The sequence below is a fragment of the Oenanthe melanoleuca genome, chromosome 1A (assembly GCF_029582105.1).
Source record: "Oenanthe melanoleuca isolate GR-GAL-2019-014 chromosome 1A, OMel1.0, whole genome shotgun sequence".
Lineage (NCBI taxonomy): Eukaryota > Metazoa > Chordata > Aves > Passeriformes > Muscicapidae > Oenanthe > Oenanthe melanoleuca.
Genome location: NC_079334.1, coordinates 28,083,518 through 28,111,233, shown reverse-complemented (window position 1 = coordinate 28,111,233; position 27,716 = coordinate 28,083,518). Strand labels below are relative to the sequence as shown.

The 27,716-nt window shown below is 37.7% G+C and overlaps 1 protein-coding gene across 3 annotated transcripts; it reads right to left on the bottom strand.

The window, feature by feature from the left end:
- Nucleotides 1–1,039: 1,039 nt before the first annotated feature.
- On the bottom strand, nucleotides 1,040–26,492 carry CEP83 (centrosomal protein 83). Of its 3 annotated transcripts, XM_056510223.1 has the most exons (18): nucleotides 26,362–26,427; nucleotides 23,700–23,735; nucleotides 22,909–22,939; nucleotides 20,653–20,906; nucleotides 20,141–20,291; nucleotides 18,834–18,926; nucleotides 18,419–18,550; nucleotides 15,699–15,950; nucleotides 14,363–14,494; nucleotides 12,610–12,724; nucleotides 11,028–11,172; nucleotides 10,747–10,896; nucleotides 10,019–10,094; nucleotides 8,774–8,931; nucleotides 5,887–6,016; nucleotides 5,111–5,214; nucleotides 4,276–4,456; nucleotides 1,040–3,596 (listed from the first exon to the last, which is right to left on the bottom strand). In XM_056510223.1, the coding sequence occupies exons 4-18, from the start codon at nucleotides 20,799–20,801 to the stop codon at nucleotides 3,414–3,416; spliced, it is 2,151 nt and encodes a 716-aa protein (XP_056366198.1). In that variant the 5' UTR covers nucleotides 20,802–20,906; nucleotides 22,909–22,939; nucleotides 23,700–23,735; nucleotides 26,362–26,427; the 3' UTR covers nucleotides 1,040–3,413. The 3 variants fall into 3 exon arrangements, with proteins under 3 accessions (XP_056366198.1, XP_056366189.1, XP_056366207.1); XM_056510214.1 differs by lacking the exons at nucleotides 22,909–22,939; nucleotides 23,700–23,735; nucleotides 26,362–26,427 and adding an exon at nucleotides 26,455–26,492; XM_056510232.1 differs by lacking the exons at nucleotides 22,909–22,939; nucleotides 26,362–26,427.
- Between the last annotated feature and the right edge of the window lie 1,224 nt (nucleotides 26,493–27,716).

Below are 27,716 nucleotides of genomic sequence, written 5' to 3'. Positions count from 1 at the left end.
TTAAAGGCTGTGAGGGTGATAATACTTTTAAAAAGCTAAAAATGTTAAAAAAGGATGATAACCCAATAATCCTTCTTTCAGGAGAAGGTGCACAAGGGACAGGAAATAAGCTTTCACACAAAAAACCTGAGACCGACTGGGAAAGAGCCCACAGACCAGGTGCTGACCATCATTCTTCCTCCTGCTATTACCCTTTTTCTGCCCTCCAAGTCTTACCTGGTTTGTATAAACTTCTCCTGCCCCCTGACATCAGAGAGCACCTTGCTGACACAGCCGTAGCCGGGGAAACACAAAGCTGCTGACAGCTGTTCTTTGCAACCCTTCCATGCTGGTAGATACTGGTGACCGTCCCATCTGGCAAAGCTGGCTCAGGCACAGAGAATTACTTTGTACAAGTTTATACCGTAGAAGGCAGCAGAAATAGCTTCTGTTACTTCTAATAGCTACACTGTTTTCCTCAGAGAAGTTTAACAAATTCCCCAAGAATGCGCAGCTCTGGTTTATAGAATTTTAAATTTCCCAATTTAGTGCTCCCACTGACACACTGGAAACCATGCTCTGCTCTCCCATTGCCTTGCTTTCTCTCCCTGGGGCAGGATGGACAGGAGAATTGGAGGCAGAAAAAGTAAAGATAATAGGCTGAGATAAGAACAATTCACAGAACCAGCAATGAGGTAATAAAATGATCAGTAACAGCAAAAGTGCTAATGACAGAGGGTAGAAGGGAGGCAGATTCACACGTGGTTCCTCACTTCATGGAGCCTGGCATGCTACATGACCCAAAAGGATCCCCGTCCCCTGACCCCTGACAATGAGGTGGTTTCCAATAACCCCAGCTCCCTGCCATGGCCCCCTGGCTACTGCAAAAATTAACCCTGTCTGGGCTGGAACCAAGACAAATCCTTATACTTACACACTATGGAAAATGAAAAATGCAGCATCTGGAGAGAAGAGTTGAGCCAACGCTAGTGTCATTCTTTTCCCATTCCTACAGTCTAACAGCAGTATTCAATAAACTGTTACAAGAGTTTGCACGATGTATTATCGCTGTCCTGTATTTTTGTTGAAGTATTGAAAATAACAACAACAAGCTAAATACAAACAAACAAAACCCACATTATAAAATTCGTACAATTGCAGGAACATGATTGTTATTGGATTATCTGGTAAAAAAGTTTATGTAAATAATTGATCCTTCACAAATTTCTTTTACTGGGCTGATAATGAACTGAAAAAAAGATATTTAACCTAGAATAAATATTTTTGTTGTAGTAAAGTTAAAAAATTAGAGTAGGATCAAGTACAGACTTGTAGTTACATAATGTGAAGGAAACTTATACTAATCTCTGCTATATTATATTTAAAAAAACAATTATTTCTTATTCCCATTATAGAAATACAAGAGGCACATTGTCAAGGGTAGCAAATAGAAGTTTTCAGAGCTTTAAAAATTTCATTCTATTCTTATCTGCATCAAAATACCTACCTAGATGTGGATTACAGCATTGTTAGTGATCAAAACTGCAACCCAGAGTAGCATACATTAACTTTCACATTGAAGGAATAAGAGGATATTATCAAGTAAGTGTTAAAGGATTCATAAAAAATTGTTTCAAAATTTTATATTAGATGTCAGTTTTATTTTAAACAACCCAAACCTTGAAAAATATTTTTTCAAAGTGTCTTGTGTTGAGATTATTTAATATTTTGACTTTATGGAAAAAAAGTGAAAAACAAACATTATCAGGAAGTGGCTCACAGAATCACAGAATGGTTTGTGCTGGAAGGGATCAAAGATCATCCAGTTCCAATCCCCCTGCCATGGGCCAGGCACACCTTCCACCAGTACAGGTTGCTCAAAGCCCCATCCAACCTGGCCTTGAACACTTGCAGGAATGGGGCATCCACAACTTCTCTGTTCCAGTGCCTCACCACCCCATAGGGATTTCTTCCTAATATCTAAACTTGCCCTTTTTCAGCTTAAAACCATTGCCCCTTGTCCTGACAGCTCACTGGACGTAAAAAAAGTCCCTTTCCTTTTTATAGCCCTCTTTAGGTACTGGAAGAATAATGTCTCCCTGAAGCCTCCTTTGCCCTGCTGGCCATGCTGCTTTTGCTGCAGCCCAGGATGTGCTCATGACCAGCCTTTCATCCATGAGAACTCCTCCTTCCTTCTCCACAGGGCTGCTCTCAGTGACTTCTTTTCCATCTATACTCACACCTGGAATTTTCCGTACCCAGAGGCAGCACTTTGCATTTGGACTTGCTGAACTACATAATGTTGCCATGGGCCCACTTCTTGATAACATCCTTTCCTTCTGTTGTGTTAGCTGCAGAGCTCAGCTTCCTGTCATCAACCCTGCTAAGGCTGCACTCAATCTCACTGTCTGTTATCAGTGTAGGAGCTGAAGAGCATCAGTCCCAAGAGTGAGCTCTAAGGGACCCCACTCATCACCATTCACTACCTAGACACAGAGCCATGGACTACAACTCTGGCTGTGTCCATCCAGCCAATTCCTTATCCACTGAATGGCTATTCATCCATCAAATCCATCTCTCTTCAATCTGGAGATCAAAGGCCTCACAGAAGTCTAAATGATGACATTTGTTAGTGTTGCCCTGTCAACCATTGCTGTCACTCCATCATAGGTGGCCATATTGCTTAGGCACAATTTACCCATAGTAAAGCCATGGTGGCTGCCTTCCTTGTGTTTTACTTGCCTTAGCACATCTTCTAGAAGGATTTGTTCCGTGACAATCGCAGATACAGAGGTGAGGCACACTGTAGTTTCAACTACTGTCTGTAGTTTCATGGTTCATCCTTTCTCCCTTTTTTAAAAATGGGAGCAATGTTTCCCTTTTTCCAGTCACTGAGGACATCACCTGATTGCCATGACTTCCAAACACAGCAACAACATCAGCCAGTTCCCTCAGGATCCTAAGATGCACATCACCAGGTCCCACAGACTTGTGGCTATCCAGCTTCATCAAATCATCCCAAACCTGCTCTCGACTTACAGTGAAAGGGACTTCATTTCTCCACACATGCCCGGAGGACTAGACACTTGAGAGAAGAGGTAAGTCTAGGGGGCCAGAAACAAACTGTCTGTAATTGAATCTCAATATTGAGCCTGTAACTGCTGCTATGCTAAATATCACCACACTGGTAACACAAATTCAGGGTGCAGCCCCTCATGAATGGCAACTCTGCATATTATTTTTTATGATTCCAGGGAGAAAAGGTACTTTTATCCTTAGACCCAGCAGTTAAACAAGTTGAGCCACAAAAGGGTTACTATGCTGAATATATTTTATGTTATTCAGGCACATACAACCATGTTTCTGGCAAAATATGAAAAGCACGTACAAAGGATAAGTTATTGAAAGCTAACAGCATCAAGAGTGTGCAGAATTTATTTAGAGTCCTCGCTTAGTGCTTCATCTTCTCCAGTGATCTTATTTCTTGACAAGTCCCTGTACCCTACCATTACCCGCTCTCTAGATGGTCCAAGATCTTCCAGCTGTTTTCTTTGTCTGGTTTCTAGTTCTTCCAACCGCTTGCCAAGCAGGGCAAGCTCTCTTTGATGCTGCTCCTCCTTGAAATTAAAAGGAAAAAAGTGTGGCTCTATTACATTTTGCACACTTACAAGGGACCAAAATGTGCAATATGTTCCTTTTCTTTAAGAAAAATAAAAACTGTGAAGTCCAAACTATCTTTATTTGTTAAATTTTACTCATCAATGTTTTGTGGGTATTGTTCTGACATTTTTGATAAACAGCATCAGGAAGGAATACATTTGTAGCTGTTCCTTCTCTCAGATGAAGGAGCACACAAACCTGAGGTCTCAGTAACCATGAATCTGTAAAGTCAACTTGGTCAACCTCGAGATTTTCACCCTCAACAGCTCAGCCTAAGGCACTTCCAACCACATAAGAAATCAAGAGCAGCAATACTGCCTTGTAATAATGAAACCATGGTGTGAGAACAACACCAGCATTTATTGTTCAGGAGGAGTCACTTAAAGCCTCTGGGGGAAAGGAGAAAGTATGGAGAACTGGCTTAAAACTACCTGGTTGTTACATTCTGTAACATATCCTTTGTCTTTCAAGTACTCCTTCCTATTGCAAGGAAGGGAACATCTCTGGATAAATCAAAATTTCTTACTTCTGTTCAAAGATGAAATACACCTTCCTTAAGACTGAGGTCAGCAAAAAAGAATGGTTTCAGTACCCTCTTTTGCTGTGTTATTTTCACAAAGTGTAATACATCACCACCTGAAGAAAGGAGAAGGATGCTGCAGGCCCAGGAGGCAAGGCAGACAATGGCGTTACACCGACTGGATTGAGTGACGGGATGTCAGGATTCAGAATTATACTCCGGAATTCATTGTGCCGACGTTGCAAGTCCTTTAGCCTCTTCTGGAGGCGAGCATATTCCTCAGAGGAAACATTCTGTCTAGGAAATAATAGATTTCTTATTGCTCAAGATCCTTGTTATCCCAGCACACTCTCCATGACTGCTCTGCTGTTTAACACTCCCAGTTTCTACCTATGCTTACACAGAAGAATGGAAGGTAGATCTGTGTATGTCCTTTTGCCTACATGTCTGTCTAAATGTCCCTCTACATATTTAGCTATCTGCTCTATTAGCAATTGGAGTTCATTTATAAAACAAATTAAGCTTTTAATACCATTCACAGTAGTGAGTCAGAGCAGCCACATTAAATTAATTATTCAAATCAAGCCCTCCATAGTGGCTCAGTGAAGAGAGAAAAACCAGGACTTCATCTTTCAAAAAGGATGCCATGTCTGTTTCTCTTGCAATTCTGAAGTCTTGTTCACTTTCTTCTTTTAAAGGGACTCCTGCAACTGTGCCTATCAGGTATTTTTTCTTTTTCTTCTTGAAGAGACAGCTCTGCAGTTGTCTCATAAACTCTCAGCTGCCCATCCTAAACAGAATCTATTCAAAGAATTCTAGTGCTGTAAAGGCCATTAGACTGGACTCTGGTTACTAATCTAGGTAACTGTATCTTCAAAACTACTTCATATCTGCAAGTCATACTTCGAGCATATGTAATTTCTCAAGGTAAGTAAAAGCAAAGTTTATTACCTATTTAACACATGATTTTCTTTTTCTAATTCTTCCATCTTGGCTTCCAAAAGTTCTATTTTCTCACGCATCCTCCTTTGTTTATTGTCATTGAGAGTCTTTCTCTGTCAAACAGATGTTTCAAATAGCTGAGTAATACCTTAACAGATTAGATCCTGTAAAAATTTAATCTAAACTGTATGTGGTTTCAATCTGTGACACTTTATAAGATTTTCCTTCCTTAAGAAGAGATGTCGTGTTGTTTGAAGGTGCTTAGATTGCCATAAGATTACAGTGATCTTAACTTTTCATGACCTTAAAAGATACTGGTAGGTTTAATAACCTATGTTCGATGTATAACACCGCTAATTAATCTTGAAATTTTACAGCCAACCTGCCTTTCCTTTCAAATTATTTCATAAAAAGTAACTTAGGAGAAGAAATAAAATTTTAATATTTTATCAAGGAAAAGTAGAACCTCATTTGTCTAGTATCTGAAACATCATCCTCCCTCATCAAGGAGTCCACCTCTTAAATAACCATCAATGCACACATGTGTGCAAAGAAAGCCCCACAAAATCTTTGATGGCTTTGACTGCAACAAAGTTGTCAGCTGTAATTATTCTTTTGCATGTCACTCCAACCTATTTCTATGCTAACCTTGAAGAACCCAATATATTTAGTTATTATATATAGTAAACTGCAAATAAACTCTTAACATTGAAACAATTCTAGCTGGCCAACATAAAGTTGAACTTTACACAGGCTGATCATTCAAAAAGGAAGAGACAACATGCCTTTTTCTGAGCAACAGCAGCTCGACATAGCTTGTTCTTCATTTGCTTGTATTTCTCTTCATACTCTGTCATGTGCTGAGTAAGCATATGCTTTTCCTGCAGCCATTCCATACGCTGGTATTCTGAAGTCCTATGGAAAAATCAGGTTAAAAGATTAAGAGGTTATACAAACAAAGCATCACATTCAGTTAACGCCTTAAGGCTCTTAACATACATACATCTTTTCACAACTCTTACTTTTATATACTTAAAGAATCTGATATAAATTTGATTCTGTTAACAATTTAATTGTGACTACAACATTTGAACCTGTACATTATCCTAGGATTTCTTCAACCTTGAGGCAAATTTTGAAAACTGATTCCAAGAAGCTAATTGGTGCCTTGTTGGATTGGCATGCTGCCAAACCAGCCAGAGAAAATTCCTCAATTCAAGTCAATCTATCACAGTGGAACACAAGAGCAGATGCCTAGTCCAAACATCAGTTGTCAGAAAAGCTGACAACTACCTTCTCTGTTTGGGAGAGCAGGGTGCTGCCCTATGGAATCTACTAAGTCTTTGTAACAGACTTGCTTAGGACATGTTCCCAACCAGAGTAAACAGCTCAACAGGAAGCTCCCACTAATATGGTTTCTAGACAACATTCCAGCTGAACACACACCACCAATGGCATAATATATTATCTGTTTAGACTTCTGCATGGTTACAACACACTAAAATAAGGCTGTGTTCTCTAGCAGTGTATAGGAAAGGAGCCAGTTTCTCCATGCTACTTTGCTTGTTTGGGCTACATGCCTTGTGACTCAAAGCAGACAAGAACTAATGGCATATTTAATTACATTACTGCTAAAAATTAAAATAAAATGGTGAGATTCTATGCAGCAGATTTTAAGAAGATTAAGGCTTGATATTAGTGCGTCCACAGTACTCCAGTCCTGGGCAGATGCAGTTTCCCTACAGGGACTCTGAAATGCATCTCCATGAATTTCTCACCAAACTGCCTCTCCCTTCCCTACAGTAGAAGTGTTGGGCATCGTCCACTCTCATTTGGGAAACAGAGTGTTGGCCCGTGTCATCTGTCATGGCTCTTTTAGTAGACACAGCACAGCTTGTACCTCACTCGTGATTGTAAATAGCTACTAGTACCCAGGAACCAAAGCCCTCTGAACAAGCACTGCTTAGAAGTAAAAGGATTTCAGCTGAGGTAGTGGTTAAAATTGATTGACATGGGTGTGAGGGTTTCTTGAGTTGTTTTGGGTTTTTTTTGTTGTTGTTGTTGTTTCTTTGGCTTAAATGCCACTAATATAGTTCTCAAAATGCTAAACAAGTACCTGTCTGAGCTCATCTCTGATCTGTATCAGTCTCATAGTTTGCCTTCAGCTCTTTTTCTCCTCTCACATTTTCATTTCCAAGCTTAAGATTGACACAGCCAGACATGCAGCTGCTGCTCAGTGCTCAACGAGCACTACTTTATCTGAAACTTTTTATCTTATGTTTTCTCATCTTTTGGTCCCTATTTCACTTCCTCTTGTTTTGGTGCGACTTAACTCTTTGGCGTTCAAGCTTATAAGAATTTACTGAACTAAGGAAGGATGTCCTCTCACTCACAGATTCACATAAAAGCAATGGAAACAGGACCCAAGACTCCCAGGGTAGCAACAGCACAGACCTGCAGGGCTTACTGCAGAAATGAAGCAGGTTTGTAGCCTGATGTATCAGTCTTAGTGCATTTCTCAGTACCTACATACTTATACAGTGGTCTCTGAGGACTGACATGTTCCTTCTACTGCCTTCCCAGAAAAACCTAGTCCTGACTGTTTTGTGATCCATAAATATGTAAATGACAATGCCAGTCTCATTCAAGTAATAGCAATGATCTCACTCAATATGTGAGTATACCTCCCTAAAGCAAACATCCAAAGTATTTAATGCACAAGTGACATACTCTGCAGTTCAAATGCAACAATATCTTCAAATGTTAAATTGAAAAGCACTACTTAAACTAATGACAACCTAGCAATTGCAATTAGCAGAAAAAGAGATGTTAAAACAAAAAGTTACATTATACCCTTTGGTAATTTTATATTTAATCTGGAACACTGACTTCTTAAAGCACCCACCCCACAATAATCCAGTACAAGTTAGACAAATATTTATAAACTAGGAAATTCTGAAAAGCCATTTCATACTAACAAATTAATCTTTAAATTCCAGGAAAGTGTTCAATTCTATATGGAATCTGAATAAAATTTGGCTTCCTTCATCATTTACTGGCTTCCTTCATCATTTACTGGCTTCCTTCATCATTTATTGTAATACTTTTATGGTATGCAGTCAAACTTGTGCAAAAAAAGGAAAGTGATGATTTTTAATTTTGATGAGAGGAACTAAAAAATATTCTATAAGCTTTTACTTACCTTATCAGCTAAAAGTAGCTAGTGGGAAAGGGAAGGAAGTAGTCATACATATACTGACTGGTACCATGGAACCTTATCATGTATAATACAATGCTTGAATTCTCTTTTCACCCATACAGCTTGAACACTCTTAAAAGAACTGTTTGAAACTCTAGATCCAATTATACCTATAGAAGTTTGACACTCACTTCAGTATAAGTAGAATTTAATTTTATGCCAGTAGTGTATCTCACTAATCAAGAATTAATTTTAACAGTTGAATGGAATGGAAACTAACTCCTGTTTTTAAAGCTGACATGAGGAAAGCTTTTGCACATACTATTCCACAGAATGTTCAGCATTTTTTACAACTGTTTAGTATTTCCTGTTCATTTTTAACTTTGACTTTATTCAGAATCTACAATCCACAGTTAAGTAATCTACGTGAGAACACAAGAAGTATGAAAATAAAGCCAAAAGAAAAAAATTACTTCTCTGTTTCCAGTTGAGCTTTCTCTGCTTGAGCCCTTGCATGTTGACATTCTTGTTTCAATCTCTCTGTTATTTCCTTCAGCTTCTGATTAGATTCCAGCAAATCATTTTCTGATTGAGAAAGTGAGGCAAGCTGGAGTTGGATATCATTTATTTGCTACCAAAACAAAAAAAGATTTTTTCCATTTCAGAAGGTATGCAAATAACCAACAACTGATTTTGAGATACTGGAGATGATGCAAAATAGAGACACCAACTAGCTTTATTTTTTCATTAGCCTTTTTTGTTTCTTTTCTCTTTACTCAGCAGTTTCTCCAGAAGCTTTACAGTAAACCACTAGGGACTAAGGGTTTCTATTGTAGTTACAATGAGAAAGATAGGCAGGACTCTTCTGTCACTAGAGTGTCCCCCAATACTTAGAAATCCAATGCTTCTGCTGCAAGGCTGAACAGTACTCAGAACCATGAAATACTTAGTAGCAGGCTGTGGAGCTATCCATGCTCTTCTGTCTCATAATACAACTACATGTGTTACAGCCAACACTGACTACCAATCAGCTCACATAACAAGGAGGCACTGAAAAGTCCAGCCTCTGCAGCCAGCATATAAAAATGATGATTTCCTTTTCCTTTTCTTTCCCCCACATTTTCCCACAATTTCTGATTTCTGGAGAAAAAAAAAAATAATTGTCGTGAACTTTAAGTGCACACAGCTTGCAGAATACTTTGATGCACAGCTATTGTTATTATCACCAAATAACACAGGCAAGCAGGAGTTAAAAAAATAGGTTTGATTTTCAACACTGCCATCAATTGACTCTGCAATAGAAATATATCTCTTTACACTAGTTTGTTCATTTATGAAACATCTGTTAAACACTTGAAGAACCTCAGATGAGAGATGCAGTATAAATGCAAAGCATTACCTAGAAACAATTTATAAGTCTCCATGGCAACTGAATCTCCAGTTAAATAGTGCATAACCATATTCAAATATACCAGTCTATAAACATTCAGCTTTGAAATTCCTGGTACCGACATAATACATAAGCAAAAGGCTGTAATCCATCTATGGAAGTCCAAGAAAGCACGATTGATTTCTGAACACTTCTCCTTTAAATATCTGAAGTACATGTTTTGTGCCTCAGGGGGAAAAAATTCAATCTAATCTTCAAACACAGGACATGGTAACTACAGGAAAGAATGTATTTCTCTATGAAACATTACAATGCAATGAAACCGTACCTGTTTAAGATTAGCATTTTCACGTTTCTTTTCTTCCAGCTCTTCTGTCTGCATAGCTTGCTGTTGAATTTTTAATCTAAAATGGTGTAAGACATCCTTATTTTTATCTAATCAAAATACAGATGCTATAAACTAGGACAAATCAGCCTGACAAATAAATAGCATTATTTGAAAGGCTGATATATGGTTAACTAAAAAAGTACTTAAAATATATTTCTATTCATTCTTAGAATTCACATAGGAATAAGACTTTTGGAGTATGATTCATTTTATCATGCTGACCTTCATATAAAAATTGTAACAAGCCAAGTAAACTCTCAACCATAATAACCAACTCAGAGACATCATATTAGGATCTCAGCTTGCCAATTGCTGCTATAGTGCCATTGTGGAAAGAGAAATGGTTTATTCTAACAATGGGCCTATGCCAGCAGCCAGCACTGAACCAGTTTCAACAAATATATATTGTCAAATTATTACTTCAAAAATGGTCATTGAAGATAATGCTTAAAGGTTCAGATAAAGTGTTATCTTTTCAAACAGTTCATTTTTAATTCTCCACTCCTTTTTATATAGTGCAAAAGATAATTTTGTTTAATCTACTATAACGAACATTTCATAATGAAGATTTCTGTATCTATGAATAGTAAGCTTTTAAATTGTCTACTATAAAGATGTTAAGGGGGGAAAATGAGAAATTTGTGCTAAGATTAGAAAAGACACACTACCGCAAACGCTGAAGTTCCTTTTTTCTAGATTCTTCTGCCATTTGCACAGCACGTAGTTTCTCTTCATACTGATCCTTTTCAGATTGTCTCCAAGAATCTTGTTCCAGTTTCATCTTTTCTAGATCAGCTAATCTGTTCTCGAGTTCTAACCTAAGACATTATTCAACATGCACACAAGAATCATTACAAAATGCCAGAAGTGTTTAGTTAGGAGTGACATTTTTAAAAGTAACATAAAACAGTCCTCTTTTAGAAGCTGAGGAGGAAATCAATAGACATACTTTTCATTCTGTAAGGCAGCAATATTGTCAAAAACTTCCTCTCTGGCAGCTTGAACTTTACGAATTAGCTCCCGATCCTTTTCTACTAAAAGCACTTTATGACGTTCAACAGCTGCAGTAAGAATTTCCTTGTCAGACAGCAGACCTGCATTATACATTAAAAAAGTTAAACATGTCATTATTGATAAGAACCTGCTAGGATCCTATATTCAAATAACTTCATAAATTCATAAAAGGGAACTAAAGATCTCAATTCAAATGACAGAATGAATGGGGGAAGAGGAAAAAAACAAAACAAGAAAACCAGAAGAGACCTTTCTTAGTAAAACAGTTATATTTCCAAGTCTTTTGAAAAGCAACTATTACAATGGAATCATGGTCTACAAGAGTTTCTTACTTTAATAAAAAAAAAAAAATTTAATAAACAAAACAGTTTATATTATTACAGATTTAAACTCTAGAGCAATTTACACTAAGCACTTGTGTCTGGTTTTAAAATTTTAAAAAGTGTTCCACAATAGCTATGCAAAGGTCAAGCAAGAAAATTTTCATTTTCTGGGAAAGTTTACAGTACACAGTAACCGGTTATCAGTGAAACCAGTAACTGGACTACAACAAATCTCACATTTTAATCCACCTGTATTACCAAATGAGGCATTTCTAAAACTATGACTCTATAGGCAGGAACAAATGATACGAACTAAAATCTTGTGACTGACACCTGTGTTCACTGGCAAATAAGCCAACATGCTCTAACAGTGACTCCTAATAGCTAATACAGCGATGCAAATGGAATTCCACAGAAAGTTCAGGTTAACTTGAATCTTTTCTGTATTCAGCTTCATATTTCATAGGGCCCAACATTTTTAGTTTGCAATACATTATAAGGATATTGTCTATACAGAAAATACCACTTTTTCATTGCTCTTAGCAAACTTTATATTAAAGCAAGTGAACAGAATTATTTCAGGAAGACAAAGGTATTATTTTGGGGCTATGGTCAATCATTTAAAGCTGTGCAGTGATTTAAACTCAACTAGTACTAGAAAGTTTTGGCCTTTTCACTCTAGAAAGCTGTTTCAAGTTGCCTACATACTCAGCTGCATCAAGCATTTTAGAGCAATGCCTATTTCCTTCAAAGAATGAGCTAGGTGCTGTATTTTGTTCCATGTGGCAGCCGTATGGAATTGGTATCAATTCCATAAACACACAATTAAAAAAACCCCAAACACTGAAGCTCTGTGGCATGATACACAGATATGATAAGCAGAGTACAAAAGACTCAAGAATTTAGCAATAATAGAAGAAAAAAAACCATAATAAGTATATAATTTGAAACAGATTATGCTCAAGTTGTGTCACAAATGCAGTAATTTATAAATGAAAAACTGCTCTCAATTGTTCTTTTTCTAGTAGAGCAAGTGAAACAACATAATTACTTCAAATACCAAACGAATTATCAGATCTATGACCTTGAAGTAGAAGGTGAGACTGCTGGGGAGCGTTCAGAGAAGAAAATATTTGTATTATTCTAACCAGAAGTAAACAGATGAAATAATTACAAAATAATTTCATACTTTACCATCCATTTCACTTTGAATCTTGTTTCTCTCTCTTTCTATTTCACTCTTTGTTCTTGCTGCCTCCAGTTTGATATTTGTTACTTCCAACTTATGTGAATGTTTAAGTTCTTTTACCTATGAATTAGTACAAACCAACATCAAATTAACTACAATAAATTTATATATATTTACTTCACTTCTGACTAAAGATACCTCAGAGTCAAGCTAAAATTAAATTAAATTTGATCTCTGTAAGCAAATCAAAACAGTGATATCCAAAGCCAGGATATCAACTGCTTCCCCAAGTAATTTCAATTTGGTAACTACTTACCTCAGAAGTACTACATTACTTTCTCAAAATCCAGGTCTTCATCGTTTTAAAGTGCATTTTAAATATAATACTAGTCTACAGACACATCAAATGGCCTCATAAAAGTAGGAGCTTTAAGAACATCAAATCGAAGAAAATTACTGCTTGCATAGAAACTTTCTATAGTTTAGGCATTTGAATGCAGTAATTACACGGTCAATGCGAATTAAATATCTGGAGGAAAGCGCTTATAATGAAAATCCACTCACAATGACAAATGTAATTACAACCTGCTAGCATATACAAGTGGCAAAAGGTTAAGAATGGCACAGTAGCTTATTAAGTAACTACACGGAAGATTTAGTTGCTTATATATTAAGTTGATAACAATTCAGGACAACTTTAAAAGATTTAAGGTGGCTTTTTTAAGGGAGAAAATCCAGAAGACAAACACATGCACCTGTGCTCAGGAATAGGTTTGAGTGGGAGCAGAAGCAGGTGGAGGTTAGTATAGTAAAGCTTCTTATTTTCCTCCCTTTGAGAAACATCACTGGAACATTTTATTTTGTCCTGCTTCTGGAGAGGAGCAGAGAAGACCAGTTGATACAAAAAATAAAGATTGTAACAATCTTCTAGGTATTCTGAGAGACAACTGAAAAACTTTAACAGAAGATTTCCCCTCCTGTTGCTCATTCACGGGAGCCAAGTACAGCATATTACATAAAGAGGCTTTAAATAGTGGTATAGCTATACCTTATTCCTATGGTAAATTAGAACTTTTTAAAATGAATTACCAAAATTTAATACTTAGCACTCATAAATATGCGCTGTCAAAAGACCTAAAAAAAAAAAAAAAGCATACAAACATAGAACAAAACCATTAAAGACCTAGTGCCAACCCAACAAAGTTACTCAAATATATTTTAAGACAATGGTCAACTTAAAATGCTGTCATGCAATTCTGTACTGAAATGTTTCTGTACAAACTATGCTGACATTAGCCCAAGAAAAAGTCACTATGCTAACATGACTACCCTACTTCTAATATAACCTAGATCTCCACAAGCTTGCTTCCTGCAGCTAACACAGCCCATTCAGAAGACACTTAAGGTCTCCAGAAGCCATAGTTCCATTAAAAAAAAAAAAAAAAAAAAAAAAGGAAGAAAGATTAGTTTAAAGGTCTAAAGGCTGGTTGTTTTAATGAACATTAAAAATATGAAGAAAAAATATCTAGAAGATGGAATAATAAGAACATAACCTCAATCTTTAGAGATACTTTTAGGTATGACATTTCTCCTGTAAAGTCATGTATTCTTAGTCTTTCAACTGAAACTGAGGGGAAAATTCCATACCTATTTTAAGTCACAGCAGAAGACGTTATTTTATTCTTAGTGTAAAATATAAGCAGAAAAAACATAACAGGATGTGAAAAAATATATTTCAGATACCATAAAAGTACTTACTTGAGCAGCTAAGGAACTGACTTCTCGTTCAGATTTGTGAAGTTTGGTAGTTAAGAGAATGTTTTGCTCATGACTTGTCTGCAGTTCTTTCTCAATTCGATCAACCTGTAGTTCAGCAGACTTCTTTTCTGCCTGGAATGAAAGAAGTATTTTTGAGATTCTTGGAGCTGACTCGTTATAATATAACATAACATATAGAAATACTCATCTTTGCTCAACCATATATTCTAATACAAGGATCTTGAATTTTACTCAGAAGTCACAACAATTTTTACTAACACTTCCTACACAGAATCATTCCCATTTTCAATCCTCCTTGATAAGGGGTGGTGGTAATCTGACTTGGTTAGGAGGCAGCAGGTGTGCTTATCAGTAAATTACTGGGCTGTAAATACTGTAACTACAAATGGTGCTCAAAAAGGTGTAATATACTGGCCTAAGCAGTTATACTGATGGAACAATTAACATCCTGGAGAGGAAATAAAATGCAATTACTGTATTATAGATTCTGATCTTTACAAGACAAGATCTTGATCTTTACTGAATATCAAAAAGGTAATCTAATGTATGATTTCACCTTTATTTTTCTGAACACTTCTAATTTTGGCAGGGCTCTCCTTAAAGCTGTCTAAGGTTACAGCACTTTTTAAGTTGAGATCAGAGCATTCTGTAACTAAGGTATACAGCACTGCTAATAGTAAAAAAGAAAATGAACCATCTGTCTGAATGCTGCAACTGTGCGAAGAATCTAGATGAAAAGGCTCACTACCTAAGGAGGTAGCAAGAACTGACAGAAGGTCTGAGGAGCACAGATGAAGAATACAGTGGAATCCTGGGAAAAGTGGAACAGGACAGAAACACCAATAAGAGCAACAGGGAGAGCAACAGCCAAGTACTAAACAACTGCAGTAATGTGTTGGAGAAAGAAGAGGCATAGGTAAGCAAAAAAGATGAGAGATGAGGAAAGGATCAAAGAGTCATGTGACATTTTTGAAAAGAATAAAGAAATTACTGCAGCAGATTATTAACATATTGATTTCTAACTCCAGCTAAGTGGCAAGTGCTGACATGACCTTCTTTTGGACTGCCAATATGGATATGACTCGCTTGTTTGGAAAGAGATCAGTCAGCGAATCTCAGTTGAGAGACTTTCCAAAGTTGAACTGGCAGTGCATGACTCCCATCAACTACAATTTGATTTTAAATCTAAAATGTACAAACTCAAATTGTGGAGTCAATGGCAAGATTATCAGTGATTTCAGTGACAATTGTGTCAGGCCAAGTGTTACTCTTACTACTGTCTACAGGGAGGCAAAATAATAAAAGGAAGTCTTACCTCTAGAGACCGCATCATGGTCTGCATCTCAGCTAACTGTCGCGCTTGTACTCTTTGAACATTTTCTGCTTGCACAACACAGTTGTGTCTTTCTGCTCTTAGTTCTTCTGCTTCTGCTTCTAAGGCTTTTAATTTCTGACACAGTTGTGCCTTTTCTCTAGAAAGTGCCTCCACACGTTTATTGTCCCTGGTGGGATCAATGCTAAGCAGCTGATTATGGAGTTCTTCCTTATCTTTATCCAGTCTTGCGATCTAATAGTTGTTAATCAGAAAAATAAAAAGTTCTAACATTGGATAGGTGTCAGGCAGCAACAATTACAGCAGTTAATAATTCAGAAGAGAACAGCAGTGGACATTTAAACATTAATTTGCTTAGATCAGGAAATTCAAAGCAAGACCACCTAAATGCCTGTTATTAGTGTGGTCTTTTTGAGAACACTACAGAGTGCAATACTGTTTGATGTCCTCATTAGCAAGATGGATGATAGCATGGAGTCACTTTCAGCAAACCTGAGTGTGACACCAAACTGGGGGGAAATGGTCAATCTGTTGGAAGGCAGAACTGCTATCCAGAAGAATCTGGACAAGTTGAAGGAGTGGACAGAACTGGGTCCTCTTCAACAAGAAGAGCAAGTCATGCATCTGAGATGAAGTGATCCAATGCAACAGTACAGGCCTGTAGCAACAGTCTATGAAGCATCTCCATGGAGAAGGATGTGGATGTCCTAGTGGACAATAAGTTAAACATTAGTCAGCAGAGCAGCCAATTCAATCCTGGCAGATTGGCAGAAGGATAACTAGCAGAGCCAGGGAATTGATCCTTCGTCCCCCTACCAGTACTGGTAAAGGTGTATCTGGAATTTGTGTCAAGTCCAGATGGGCACTAAGGTGTTCAGAGGGTTGGGGAACATGATGTATAAGGAGAAGCTGAGAGAACCAAGCCTCAGCTCAGAGAAGAGAAGATGATGCATGGTGATGGGAAGAGAGGCAACAGGCACAATTTGGAACTTGTGAAGTTCCAATTACATATTATGAAAAAAAGTTTACCATGAAGATGGTTAAATACTGAAAGAGTCTCGCCAGAAAAATTATGGAATCTCCAACCTTGCAGATGTTCAAGATTGGCTGGACATGGACCTGAGTAATCTGATCTCATTATGGTTCAATATTTGAAGCAGGATTTTGGACAAGTAAGTCTCTTCCAACATACCGTATGATTCCACTATTTTATAATTACAACAGAACTCAAATCTGCTAGTAACTCCAGACAGCCAACATCACTGGGCCCTGGCAGACAATAAAAAACCAAACCAAAACAAACAAACAAACAAAAAAACCCCCACAAAAAACCCAATAACAAAGTCCCCAAGAAACCCAAACCAAAAACTCAATAACAAAACCAACCACCCCAATTCTTTCTTATAAGTTAGTACAAAAGGTACAAATCAGTCTGGAGACTGTAATTAACAAACCTATAAATACATAGATTGTTATATTTCAAAATAAGTTACACGGACTGAATATAATAGTGGAGGCAAAAGAGTGAGAAAGGAAGGCATAAAAGAATTCTCTCCATATTTGGAGACTAGTCCAAACTCTGATCTGCAGCAGTCCTTTTAAAAATTTCACCACTGTTCTCTATGAACAAACCTGATTTCTGAACGAAAAGCCCTCCAAATGCCTTTTACGAGGACCTTCAATTGCATGATGTGCCCAAGACATCTTTTGAGAATGAGGATGTTTCTATAGCCTCCTTGTGCAAAATGACATGGAGTGTTAAAAAGTCTTTGAGAGAAACCAGATCACACTGTGCCCTGGGCTCAAGGTAGTTTCATTATGTCTGAGTGTGCTAATTAGCTGTAGGACTAGCAAAAACTCAACAAGTCCAAGAGAGAGGCAGGCTGTAAAGCAGCATGTGGGTTTAGCTCCAGGAAGGACAACTGTTCTGTTTTTAATGCACTGCATTTGCAAACTTGGATTGATTTTGAAAGAGATGATTGCTTTGATTTCTGTCTGATGTTTGGAGTAATACATTCAAATCTGGCATCTTAGAATATATGCTTCCAGACAAATACTTAAATGGATATGCAAATAACATCTGCAACTCATTTACAATGCTGTATATATTTAAAACATAAATAAGCTGGCAATTTATTTAGCTGCATACACTTTTGAAAGTCCAAAGAAATGAATGAATGGTCTCTTCATGAGCTAATACAATTGAAATAAAGTTATCAAAGTTTTCAGTATCCTTTTGATTATCACCATCTTGACCCAAACTAAGATCATGACAGGTACATTGCAAAATGTACCCTTACCTGCTATTAACAATATCTTCCTCGATAAGTTGTCACATAAATAATTTGAAGTCTAAACTTAAATTGGTTACTCAGATAATTTATTAATTTCAAATTAGCATCATGTCGCGAGTTCCATCACAAATGTGATTAAAACCAGCATTAAGCAAATATACTAGTAGTCATTTACCAGAAAGCAAGTTATTTTTACTTTTAATAGCACAAATAATATTTCAGCTCATCACTGAACAAATCTACAGAGGCAGCCTTAGGCTAAGTTCACAGAAGTGCTTTGAGAATTAAGAAAATAGAAACAAATATGAAATGGAGCCAAACTGACAACTCTTCAAGTACCAACAGTTCCACACTGTTCAAGCAGCTTTGTCAGAGATACTTTCTAAGCTGCTATAATATTCCACATACCTCAGCCTCATATTTTATTTTCTTCTCTTCTAAAATATGTGCATGTTCTTCCTTTTGATGCTCAAATTCTGATTTCAGAAAGGTATGGTCATAACGAAGTTTGTTATATAGTGTTCTGTATTTTTCCACTTCCTAAGTTAGACAAAAAAAAAAAAAATCAATTAAAAGTTTTCAAATTTATTCCCTTTAAATGTCCATGCAATGTTTCTATTGTTTCACAAGTTATCTTTGATGAACTGAATGCTGCTTCCTCCCTCTTCCATGATTTCAACCCTCCCTGCCTGGACAACAGTACCAGGTAAATAATGTCATACTTTGCTCCCATTTCAGCTTTAATTTCCTAAGCTTTTAAGTACAACTATAAAGCAGCAATCACTACTCTAAATGAAATAAAATTTCAATACTTATGACTTACATTTTCTAGCTTCTGATAACGCTCTCTCATAGGAGATGTCAATTCCTCATACATTTTTGCTTTTAACCGTTCTAAATTTTGAGGAGTTGGCACCTTAAAACAGAAAAGTATCACAAATAATTAGTCATATTCAGTTATTTACACTGTGATAGGTCATATAGCCAGCAATAAAGTATTTCAAATATGATGTTAGGAATTTTACTTAATTTTCTATGTTTTCCTACGGAAATTTCAATAGTAGTTACAGAAGGAAAAAAAGAACCATATTAGTGAACTAAAAATATTCTGGGAAGATACCAGAAGCATTTGGAATGTCAGCATTTATCAGTAGAAGCAACACAAATTTTAGGCTGCATGGCCAAGAGATTTAAATCCTTTGTGGGGGATGGGGGAAGGAAAAGCCATTTCATATAGAAGACAAAGCATTAGTGTCTAACATTAATGAACCAACCCAAAAAGATCAAAATGAGCAATACCAAACAATTATTTGCAAAACACATCAGTGTTCTCCAACAGATACATACAAACCAGTACAACTGGTTTGAAAAGACATCAGGAAAGAATCCTTGTCTTAAGTTCCATTCGGTATGTTAAAATTTCTTGGTATGGTTCACACAGCAAACTATCTACCAAGAAACAGAGTTTAAAACAAAAAATTTCATCCACAACTGTGACATATTCTTATTTACTCTACTTTTCTTTCACTTATCTGTACCCTGAAGTGCCTGGAAACTAGTTCTAGTTATGGTACTGAGGTACATCTTCTCCATTCAGAGTCTGGGATCCTTTGGTTAGTTAGAGATTCTATTTGTTTCCTAAGAAGATGTCTTACATAAGGAAACAAGCAGCTGCATAGTGTGTCACCCAAGTTATCTTACAAGTTATCTTAAATGTTGAGGAGGTTTTTTTGTTTGATTTTAGTTTGAGATTTTTTAAGAAAAAGAATGAAGAAAGCTGTCATCACTAAAAGAAACAAATATCTATTCTTCTAGTTATTTATTCTAACAGGTTTAGGCACCTAAGTTACCCTCCAAGGCAGATGATTCTCCCCTTAACAGAGCAAGCACAGATGGAGACAGAGTCTTACACAACACCTAACAACAGGATTTGGATGATTCAGTTAAACAAGGAAACAGTAATTTCAACCCATAGTCACTCTAGAGAAGAGCCATTACTTGTATTGGGTGAATTTCAAGACATCTCAAATATATCCAAGATGAGTATATGCATGCTGCATTAACAGAACAATATACGTGGTCCTACTACAGGATAAAAATACATACTAAGTCCTACTAATAAGTTCTCACCTGCAGCTTCACTTGTTCCAGCTCTTGTGTTTTAGCCAGCAACTGCTCTTGAAAGTCAGCAAGAAGCTGCTGAAATTTGTCATGTACAGTCTGTTTTTCAACTAACAACTGTTTCAGTTCATCTTGTGATTTGGTATAATCCTCTTGTAATCTGAAAGATAAAATATATACTTACTTTATATTCACCTTTTAAAATTAGACCTTAAAGCTCAAAATACTCACACACAGAAGCAAAGATCCAAATAAGAATTAAGCTATTAATATCCTCTTCCTGTAATATACTGAAAAGTTATCCCATACTTACAAGCATAAAAAGTACATCATCTGCAATGTCTTAAGGTACTCTGAATTGCTTATTTTCTAATATGAACAACATTCAAATCTGTCCTTACACACAGAAATAGCTAACACACATCTCACATGCACAAATAAATCCCTTCCAACCAATCCAATCTAAATTTAGCTTCACCTTTTAATAACTCAAAGAGAGAAACTTGTTTAAATTGACCTACCTTAGATGTTCCGCCCTTAGAGTTTGATAATTTGCTTTATGGTGTTCACTTCGCATTTTTTCGTCCATCAAAAGTTTTAGTATTTCTTGTGAATTAGCTGCATCAACATTTTCACCCACAGGAGGAAGGAGGTTGCCCAAACCATCCATTTTATGATGAGTGTTCACAATGAGTATGGAGAAGACAAGATTAATGTATAACTAATTTACAAGATCATCCACTCCTTCCTGTGACATCTCAGAAGATCAAGACACCTGAACAAATACAAGGACATGCAATTAGCATTCAAGTATACTCACAGTTCAAAGGTTCCACACACTGCTTTTGCTTTAAGTACAGAGGAATCCTGGTTCTGCTGTAACACAGGTTAGAACCTTCACTGAAAGTATGACTCTTCTCTGTTCATCTAGCCTGCCCTGAGAAGTAATAGCCCTTCTGGGACATAGAATACACTTACACATGAAGGTCATTTGAGTCAATACAAAATAAGAACAAGCACCACTATCTGAAAGATTACATGAGATGTTATTTTTACTTATGCTATACACTGAGATTCCAACTACGATGCCCTAATTATACCTTTTTAATCAGAGTTCAAGCAGAGGTCACAGACAGCAGACACACAGCTTTTCTTACTCTTTATTAAAGTGAAAGTCTGTCACACTATCCTAACAGACTGTATTAATCAATATGCCAGTATTTCAGCTGGAAGAAAAGCAAATAATTCTGTATTGAATTCCTATCAAGCCATCTCTGGAGAAGAGTTAAGGTATCAGGGACAGCCTGGAAGACCCCTGCCCACAGTTCAGTCCTGAAATATATCACTTCCTTATTTTCAAAGCTTATCTTGTGGCCCTTCCAGAAAGATTTTTGTGAAATGTGATATCAGATTATGGTGAGAAAAGCTGCAAATCAAGAGTTCCTGAGAAATAAGGAAGTATTCTAATATACCTCATTAGTGCTTTTTTGATATTTGAAGCAATCTGATCGCTACTGACACTTTTACAGGATCTGGTGGAGGGAGGACTGTAACTGAATGTTAGGGAAGTTAGAAAGCTTTGAAAACAAGTACTCTGCGATGTTAGCTTTTTGCGTAGCTGGACTGATGCCTAAGAAGTCCATGTCTGCAGTATACCGCTGTATGAAGTAAAACTCAAACAGAAACAATGATGAATCTCTACTATCACTACAAATACCTCACCTTCTTTACATGCACAGTTGCATGTATGTTTTCTACCACTGCACTCTTTCATGGATGTATCTTAAACACTTACAATTTGATTTTATAAACTCCTGAACTATAAGCAAGATGAAATCTGTCTTCCATTCAGGAAAAAAACACCCATTCCACTAAGACATAATAATGTCAAGAAAACATAAATAAAAGACTTCCTTTACCATTTTTTCTTCCTTCATTGCTAAAATGAGAAAAGATCAGAAAAATCTACCACTTATAACATTAGTCTAGGCAGAGCAACAACAGAAAGTTTGTATTCTGCTTTACCCAAATTTGCTGAGAGAATGAAGAGAAATAAATCAGAATAAAGAACATTCTCCTCTGTGCCTGTCCTAAATGCACAACCAGTTTCAAACATTAATGACATAGGTTCTGAAGACCCTTCTAATCAATACAATATCTTTTTTATCCCTGAATCTTGTTGACTGTTGAGAAACAAAGGACAACAGCAATTGTCAAATTCAATATAAAGACATTTTTAATTGTTAAACCAACAGCTGGATGAGGAGAACAGGTCAGTGATGCTAAAGACAATAAATCATGCGAGAGGAAAGCTCTGGTACACAGAAAAAATTCAAGGCAGCACGTCCCTCAGAATTTCTAAGCATATCAACAGGATTAACATGATCACTATTAAAAACAAACAAAAATCCCCACAGAAACAAAAAGAACAAACCAAAACAACCAGGCAATAGTAATTTGCTTTCATATGCTATAGATACTAAATGTAGCTATCGAACTGTAAGCCAAAGCCCAGAATCAGGAACACAGCATTAAAAGCCAGGACTGAATCCTGGTGCTTACTTGAGTAAGAAGTATTTCTGAAGTGGCATAATGGAGATAAAGGCAAAGACACCAAGAAAACACTACATTTTCTGAGAGCACATCAGCCAAAAGGTAAGCTGAAACACAGCCTTTTGTACTCTCTATTCCAAGCTGCTGCAGGTGAGAAGTATATTCTCTCCTCACAGCTTTTGCTGCTATCAAAAAGTGCACATATTACAAAGCAAGACACACACCTGGCCATGTATTCATATGCATGAAGATTTCCTGAAAAAGATAAAAGGAGAAAAGAGAGGGAGATAATTGCAGCTGACAAAACAATCAGAGTGCAAAAAACCTGTTGTATTTAAGGAAACAAAACTCTTTTGGCTTGCAGAGACATCTAGCGGCAAATGGCATGATTTGCATTCCTGGCGACAACTGAAATAGACAAGATTTACTTCATGAGAGCTCTTTCCTCGCAAACACATGCAAAAAAAAACCAAACATTGTTGCTTTGGGGTTCTTTTCCCCACATCACAAAATAATTTCTGGTAGTAAACTGTCAACAGTCTGCAACATTTAGGGATACAAATGCTTCAAGTATATTACCAACCAGAATCTCTTCTAGTGCTAATGGCTAACAGTAGTTGCTCACAGTCAGTGAACAGACCTTAAATAATCTTCAAAATTACACAAAGACTACATCCATAATTTTTGAGAAATACTTTAAAAGAACACTAGGTTTTTCCTCTTGGAGATGTGTTCAAGAAGTGAAGAAGCATAAAATATACTTTAAAGAAACTAAACCCACCATCATATCTAAACTTTATTCTACACTTTACCAAATTATATCAAGCTACCAAACTGCAAACTTGTATCAGCCACCCTAAATTCATACTATGAAATCTTAATATCATTTTCCGCAGGTATAAAGGCATTGGTGCAGAGCCCTGAAACCTAGGAAATGCACACTCTATATGTAAAATGGCAATACTTACTGTAGAATAGCTAAATTAAGTAAATCAATTACAGTTCCAAGAATCACCTTTGTTTTGCCTTTCTTCTCCAATTATTTCTCCTCCTAAAGAGAGAAACACTGCTGAATGACCTACTATACATCTCTTTATAGCTACACATCATGACAGGGCTTTTCTTTTGCAAGATTTTTCAGCAATATTATTTTAACTTTTTCTTCACTACAAGCTCTTAAAAGTGAGAATACTTGCATTTAGAGAAAAATGTGATAAATCGCTAGGAATTTTTCTTTATATGATTTTTTATGGCATTTTGTTTACAACAGCAAGGCTTCCTTCTTGTTCACCTGGCATAACCAAATGACATGACTGCACCATGTATTGGTAATTCCCCTGAGTGCCATACATAATTCACTCATGGCTCACTTTTTCCACACAACAGCCACACTTAAAACACTTAAATTTGTCGTGTTTGAACAGTTTTAAACAGCTAGATGATACAAATGAATATAATTTTGCAAATAACAATGAAAAAATTGACAGTATTTAGCCTTGTGCCAGGTTTTGCTCATGCAGTAAAATTCTCAGTAAAATCTGTGGAAGTCAAAGAGCTTCTTCACACAACTCATGGTCTAATTCCTCTGCCTGCTTCTGTCACAACTCTAGACTTCTTTATTTGCTCTTTTTTTCTAATTGAATTAGCCAAGATCTTCTGAAACAATGAACTATTGCCTGACAGAGTGAAAAACTCAAGGAAAGCACAGCCTCATGAAAGCATCTCTTCAAACACCACCCCCTTCTCATCCCTGCTCAAAACGCTACAGTAGGACCAGATAATGAACTAATGCAAAAGGTAGTCCAACACAAGAGCTCACTGTCACTAGGAATGGGAGGGTTCCACTCCTCGTTTCTTTATCCCCATCCCTGTGTTTGTCATTCATCAGACCCCTTCATGAACTGTTTCAACTCAAGAAGCCAACACACTCAAACAAGCAGAAGACACTCAATAGTTTTTCTGTGAGGTCAGTGAGTCACAAGAGCTCATGGAAAAATCCAGCCAGAGACATCATCAGTGAAAGTGGGCAGCTGGTACGGACTAGGGGAAAGGAACAAAGAGCCAAGTAAACAGACAGGAGGAGGAGCAAGCTTTTCTCCTTTCAGGAGCAGAAAGCTGGCACAACACAGAGCTCAGATGTTCACAAAATCACAGCCTTGGACTAGATATCCAGATTTTAGACAGTCACAATTCAGTGAAACAAACCCTATCTTAAACAACATGCAACACACTCTTATATAAGAGATCGGACTTCCCATGAACATCAGGTGTGTAACAAAAAAACACCAAACCTCCTACTATATAATTTGAGAAATGTGACAGCACACCGCATTTTACTTTAAAAGTCCATCTTCTACTCATCTGCCATCAGCAACTCACAACAGTCAAAGCAATCACCTTAAAAAAAAATCTAAGGAAGAAAACCAAAGAGAAACAGGAAAACCTTTGTTATAGAGAGTTCCATAACCTGGACACTGCTCAGATGTTACTGCAGAGAATGCAGTGAAAATAAACTCTTAACAGTTTTGTGCACCTAAGTGCAGAAATACTGAAGAATATCTGTATGACAGCTGCATTACAGAAGACATCAGCCTCATGCAAACTACTAGCACTCCCTCCACAACACTGTTCAAGGTAAAAGTTTAAACAACAATTAATCATATCTTATTGCAGTGTCTATCACTACACACAGCACATGTTACTACCCTTTCAGTTTCTGTCTTACAGATCTGATTACTTATTAGGTGAAAAACAACAAACAAGGTTCTCTCTTAACTGAGGTTAAAATTTATGCTTTAGCCACATACACTAACAAACTAACAGCAGTTACAGATCAAATTTAATTTTAAATGGGGGCTACAGCTAGTAAACTGAGCTGCACTCAAGAGCAGCCAGTCTACACACACCATATATGTTTTCCACTGTTTTTTCATGGCAAGAAACCTTCAAATACCCATAAACATTCACTCACTAAAATCTCATTCCAAGTTCTACTTGGGCATTCAAATGGCTGCTTTTTGCAAATACAGCTATAGTCCATAACCAAAACTGTTCTGAGAAATCACTTTCTTTTCATATTGACTCAAAAATCGGTATGTTTAGGGAGTGCATGGGTTTCACATTGGCGTAAGTACCCCACACCTCTTGTAGGCAGAAACATGATTTTACATACACTCTACAGTACGTGGACAAAGAGTGAGAGGCCAAGCGAGCTGCTTAAGTCATCGTGACCTTTTTACTGTTAATTTTTTTTTTTTTTTATTTGTGGACGTAGAAGCTCGGTGAGAGGAACGAAAGTAACACGGCTGACGCATATCCAGAAGCACAGAACAATAATAATTTTCCTCGCAGCGAACGTGGCTGAGGATCAAACACTTGAAAGCCTGCAGCGAGGGGGCTCCTCCTGCCCCGACCGGTGGCAGGCGATGCCGGGTGCAGCAGGCCCAGAGGCCGCGCGGGCCGTTCCCGGGGGCAGAGCAGCGGGCGCAGCGGGGCGCTGGGCGCTCCCGTCCCGCGAACAACGGCCGGGCCCGAGCAGAGGCCAAGGCGCCTCCCCGCCCGCTCGCCAAGGGGCGCAGCCCCACGCACGCACAAGGGCCGCGCTCAGCCCAGCTCCCATCGCAGCCCGGCCCCGCTCACAGCCCGGCTCCCCCCTCACAGCCCGGTCCCCCGCACACCCCGGCTCTCCCTCGCGCTGCGAAACCCCCGCCCACAGCCCGGGCAGGCGCGGCTGCCGCCGGCCCGAGCGATTTAAAAATGGCGCCTCTCACCTCCCGCCGGCGGCGCCGCCCGCCGGGCCCGCGGCGCGCGGGGCACGCTGGGAGCGTTGCTGAGGAGACGGGCGGCTCCGTCATGGCGGGCCGGGCCCTCAGCGCCCCGGGGCCGCTGCACTGGCTCGGAGATCGGCTGAAATACTAACACCAACTCCTCGTAAACATCCTCATTTCCCTCTAAATCTCCTTGGATGAAGCAAGAGATTGAACGTCCTGATCGGCATTGGCGTTCCTCTAATAAAGCTAACAGCGCTTTAATAAGGATTAAACTTGTTTTCAATTAGGAGGCGGGTATTGGTGATGACACACACACCCCCCCAAAGGAAAAGTGACAAAAAACCCCAAACCAAATGTCACATTTGCCAGCAGCTGGAGATTACAGCTGCAGTCACTCCCCAGAGGTGGCTGCGAGCTAATTAAATTCTAAATCCATGATTTCCACAGAGAACTTAGCGCTTCTCTGTCAGTCTGTGGAGACCGATGTCACTGTGCAGGTTTATGTGGAGGCTTCACTTGCTGCAATGTTAGAAATGAAATATCAACAGTGTTCCATCTACACCAATGTACACCTATAGGGAAATAAATGACACCAGAAGACTCTGCAATGAGTTAAAAATTAGTTTTTATTCAAAACAAATTTTGATGAAAAAGATGAACGTTAAAAGCCACAGATCTAAACAGTTTTACCTTGCAAAGAAATCTTTCTAGAAAGTTGCACTTTCATTTTCTGTATCCAAATTGTTCTGGTTTTTTAATTTTTTTTTTTTTTCCCACTATCAGCTCTACAATTAAAAACTTAAGACCAAACAGAAGTCTTCCTCCTTTTTACAGCTGCATTAACAGGAATGCAGGTAGAATGGCACAGATTCTTTCTTTGGTTCTATTAGTGTCTGTTCGTAGCAGGATTCTACAGCTATAATTTACTGGAAAACAAATCATTTACATGAGAAACATGACACCAAGAATCTAGATTGCTCAGTGTGAGCTCTGCAGGGAACATAGCAAAAAACCTACAAAATCTGAAAGTATCTCAAATAGGTAACTAAAATCAACAGACTGGATTGGGTGTCTCTTGCCAGCTAATTTTGGGAATAATTATTGTGCAAGTATTTCCAATGTGTAATCTTTTTCTAAGGGATAGATAGAGGATAACTCAAGATGGTGGAAATTGTGTTAATTTATTTTTGCCTCTGTGTATTTCACATTGATCAGAGAAGGGTACTTGTTTCCTTCCGAGACCCACTGAGTCAGATAATTCC

Bases quoted from the DNA above. Each gene is read 5' to 3' on its own strand.
- CEP83 (XM_056510214.1), bottom strand. From the start codon at position 20,801: ATGGATGGTTTGGGCAACCTCCTTCCTCCTGTGGGTGAAAATGTTGAT. The intron at 10,095-10,746 runs GTAGTGTGTCTT...ACACCATTTTAG, and splicing joins AAGGAACTTCAGCGTTTGCG to ATTAAAAATTCAACAGCAAG. The intron at 4,457-5,110 runs GTAATAAACTTT...ATTATTTCCTAG, and splicing joins GAAAATCATGTGTTAAATAG to ACAGAATGTTTCCTCTGAGG.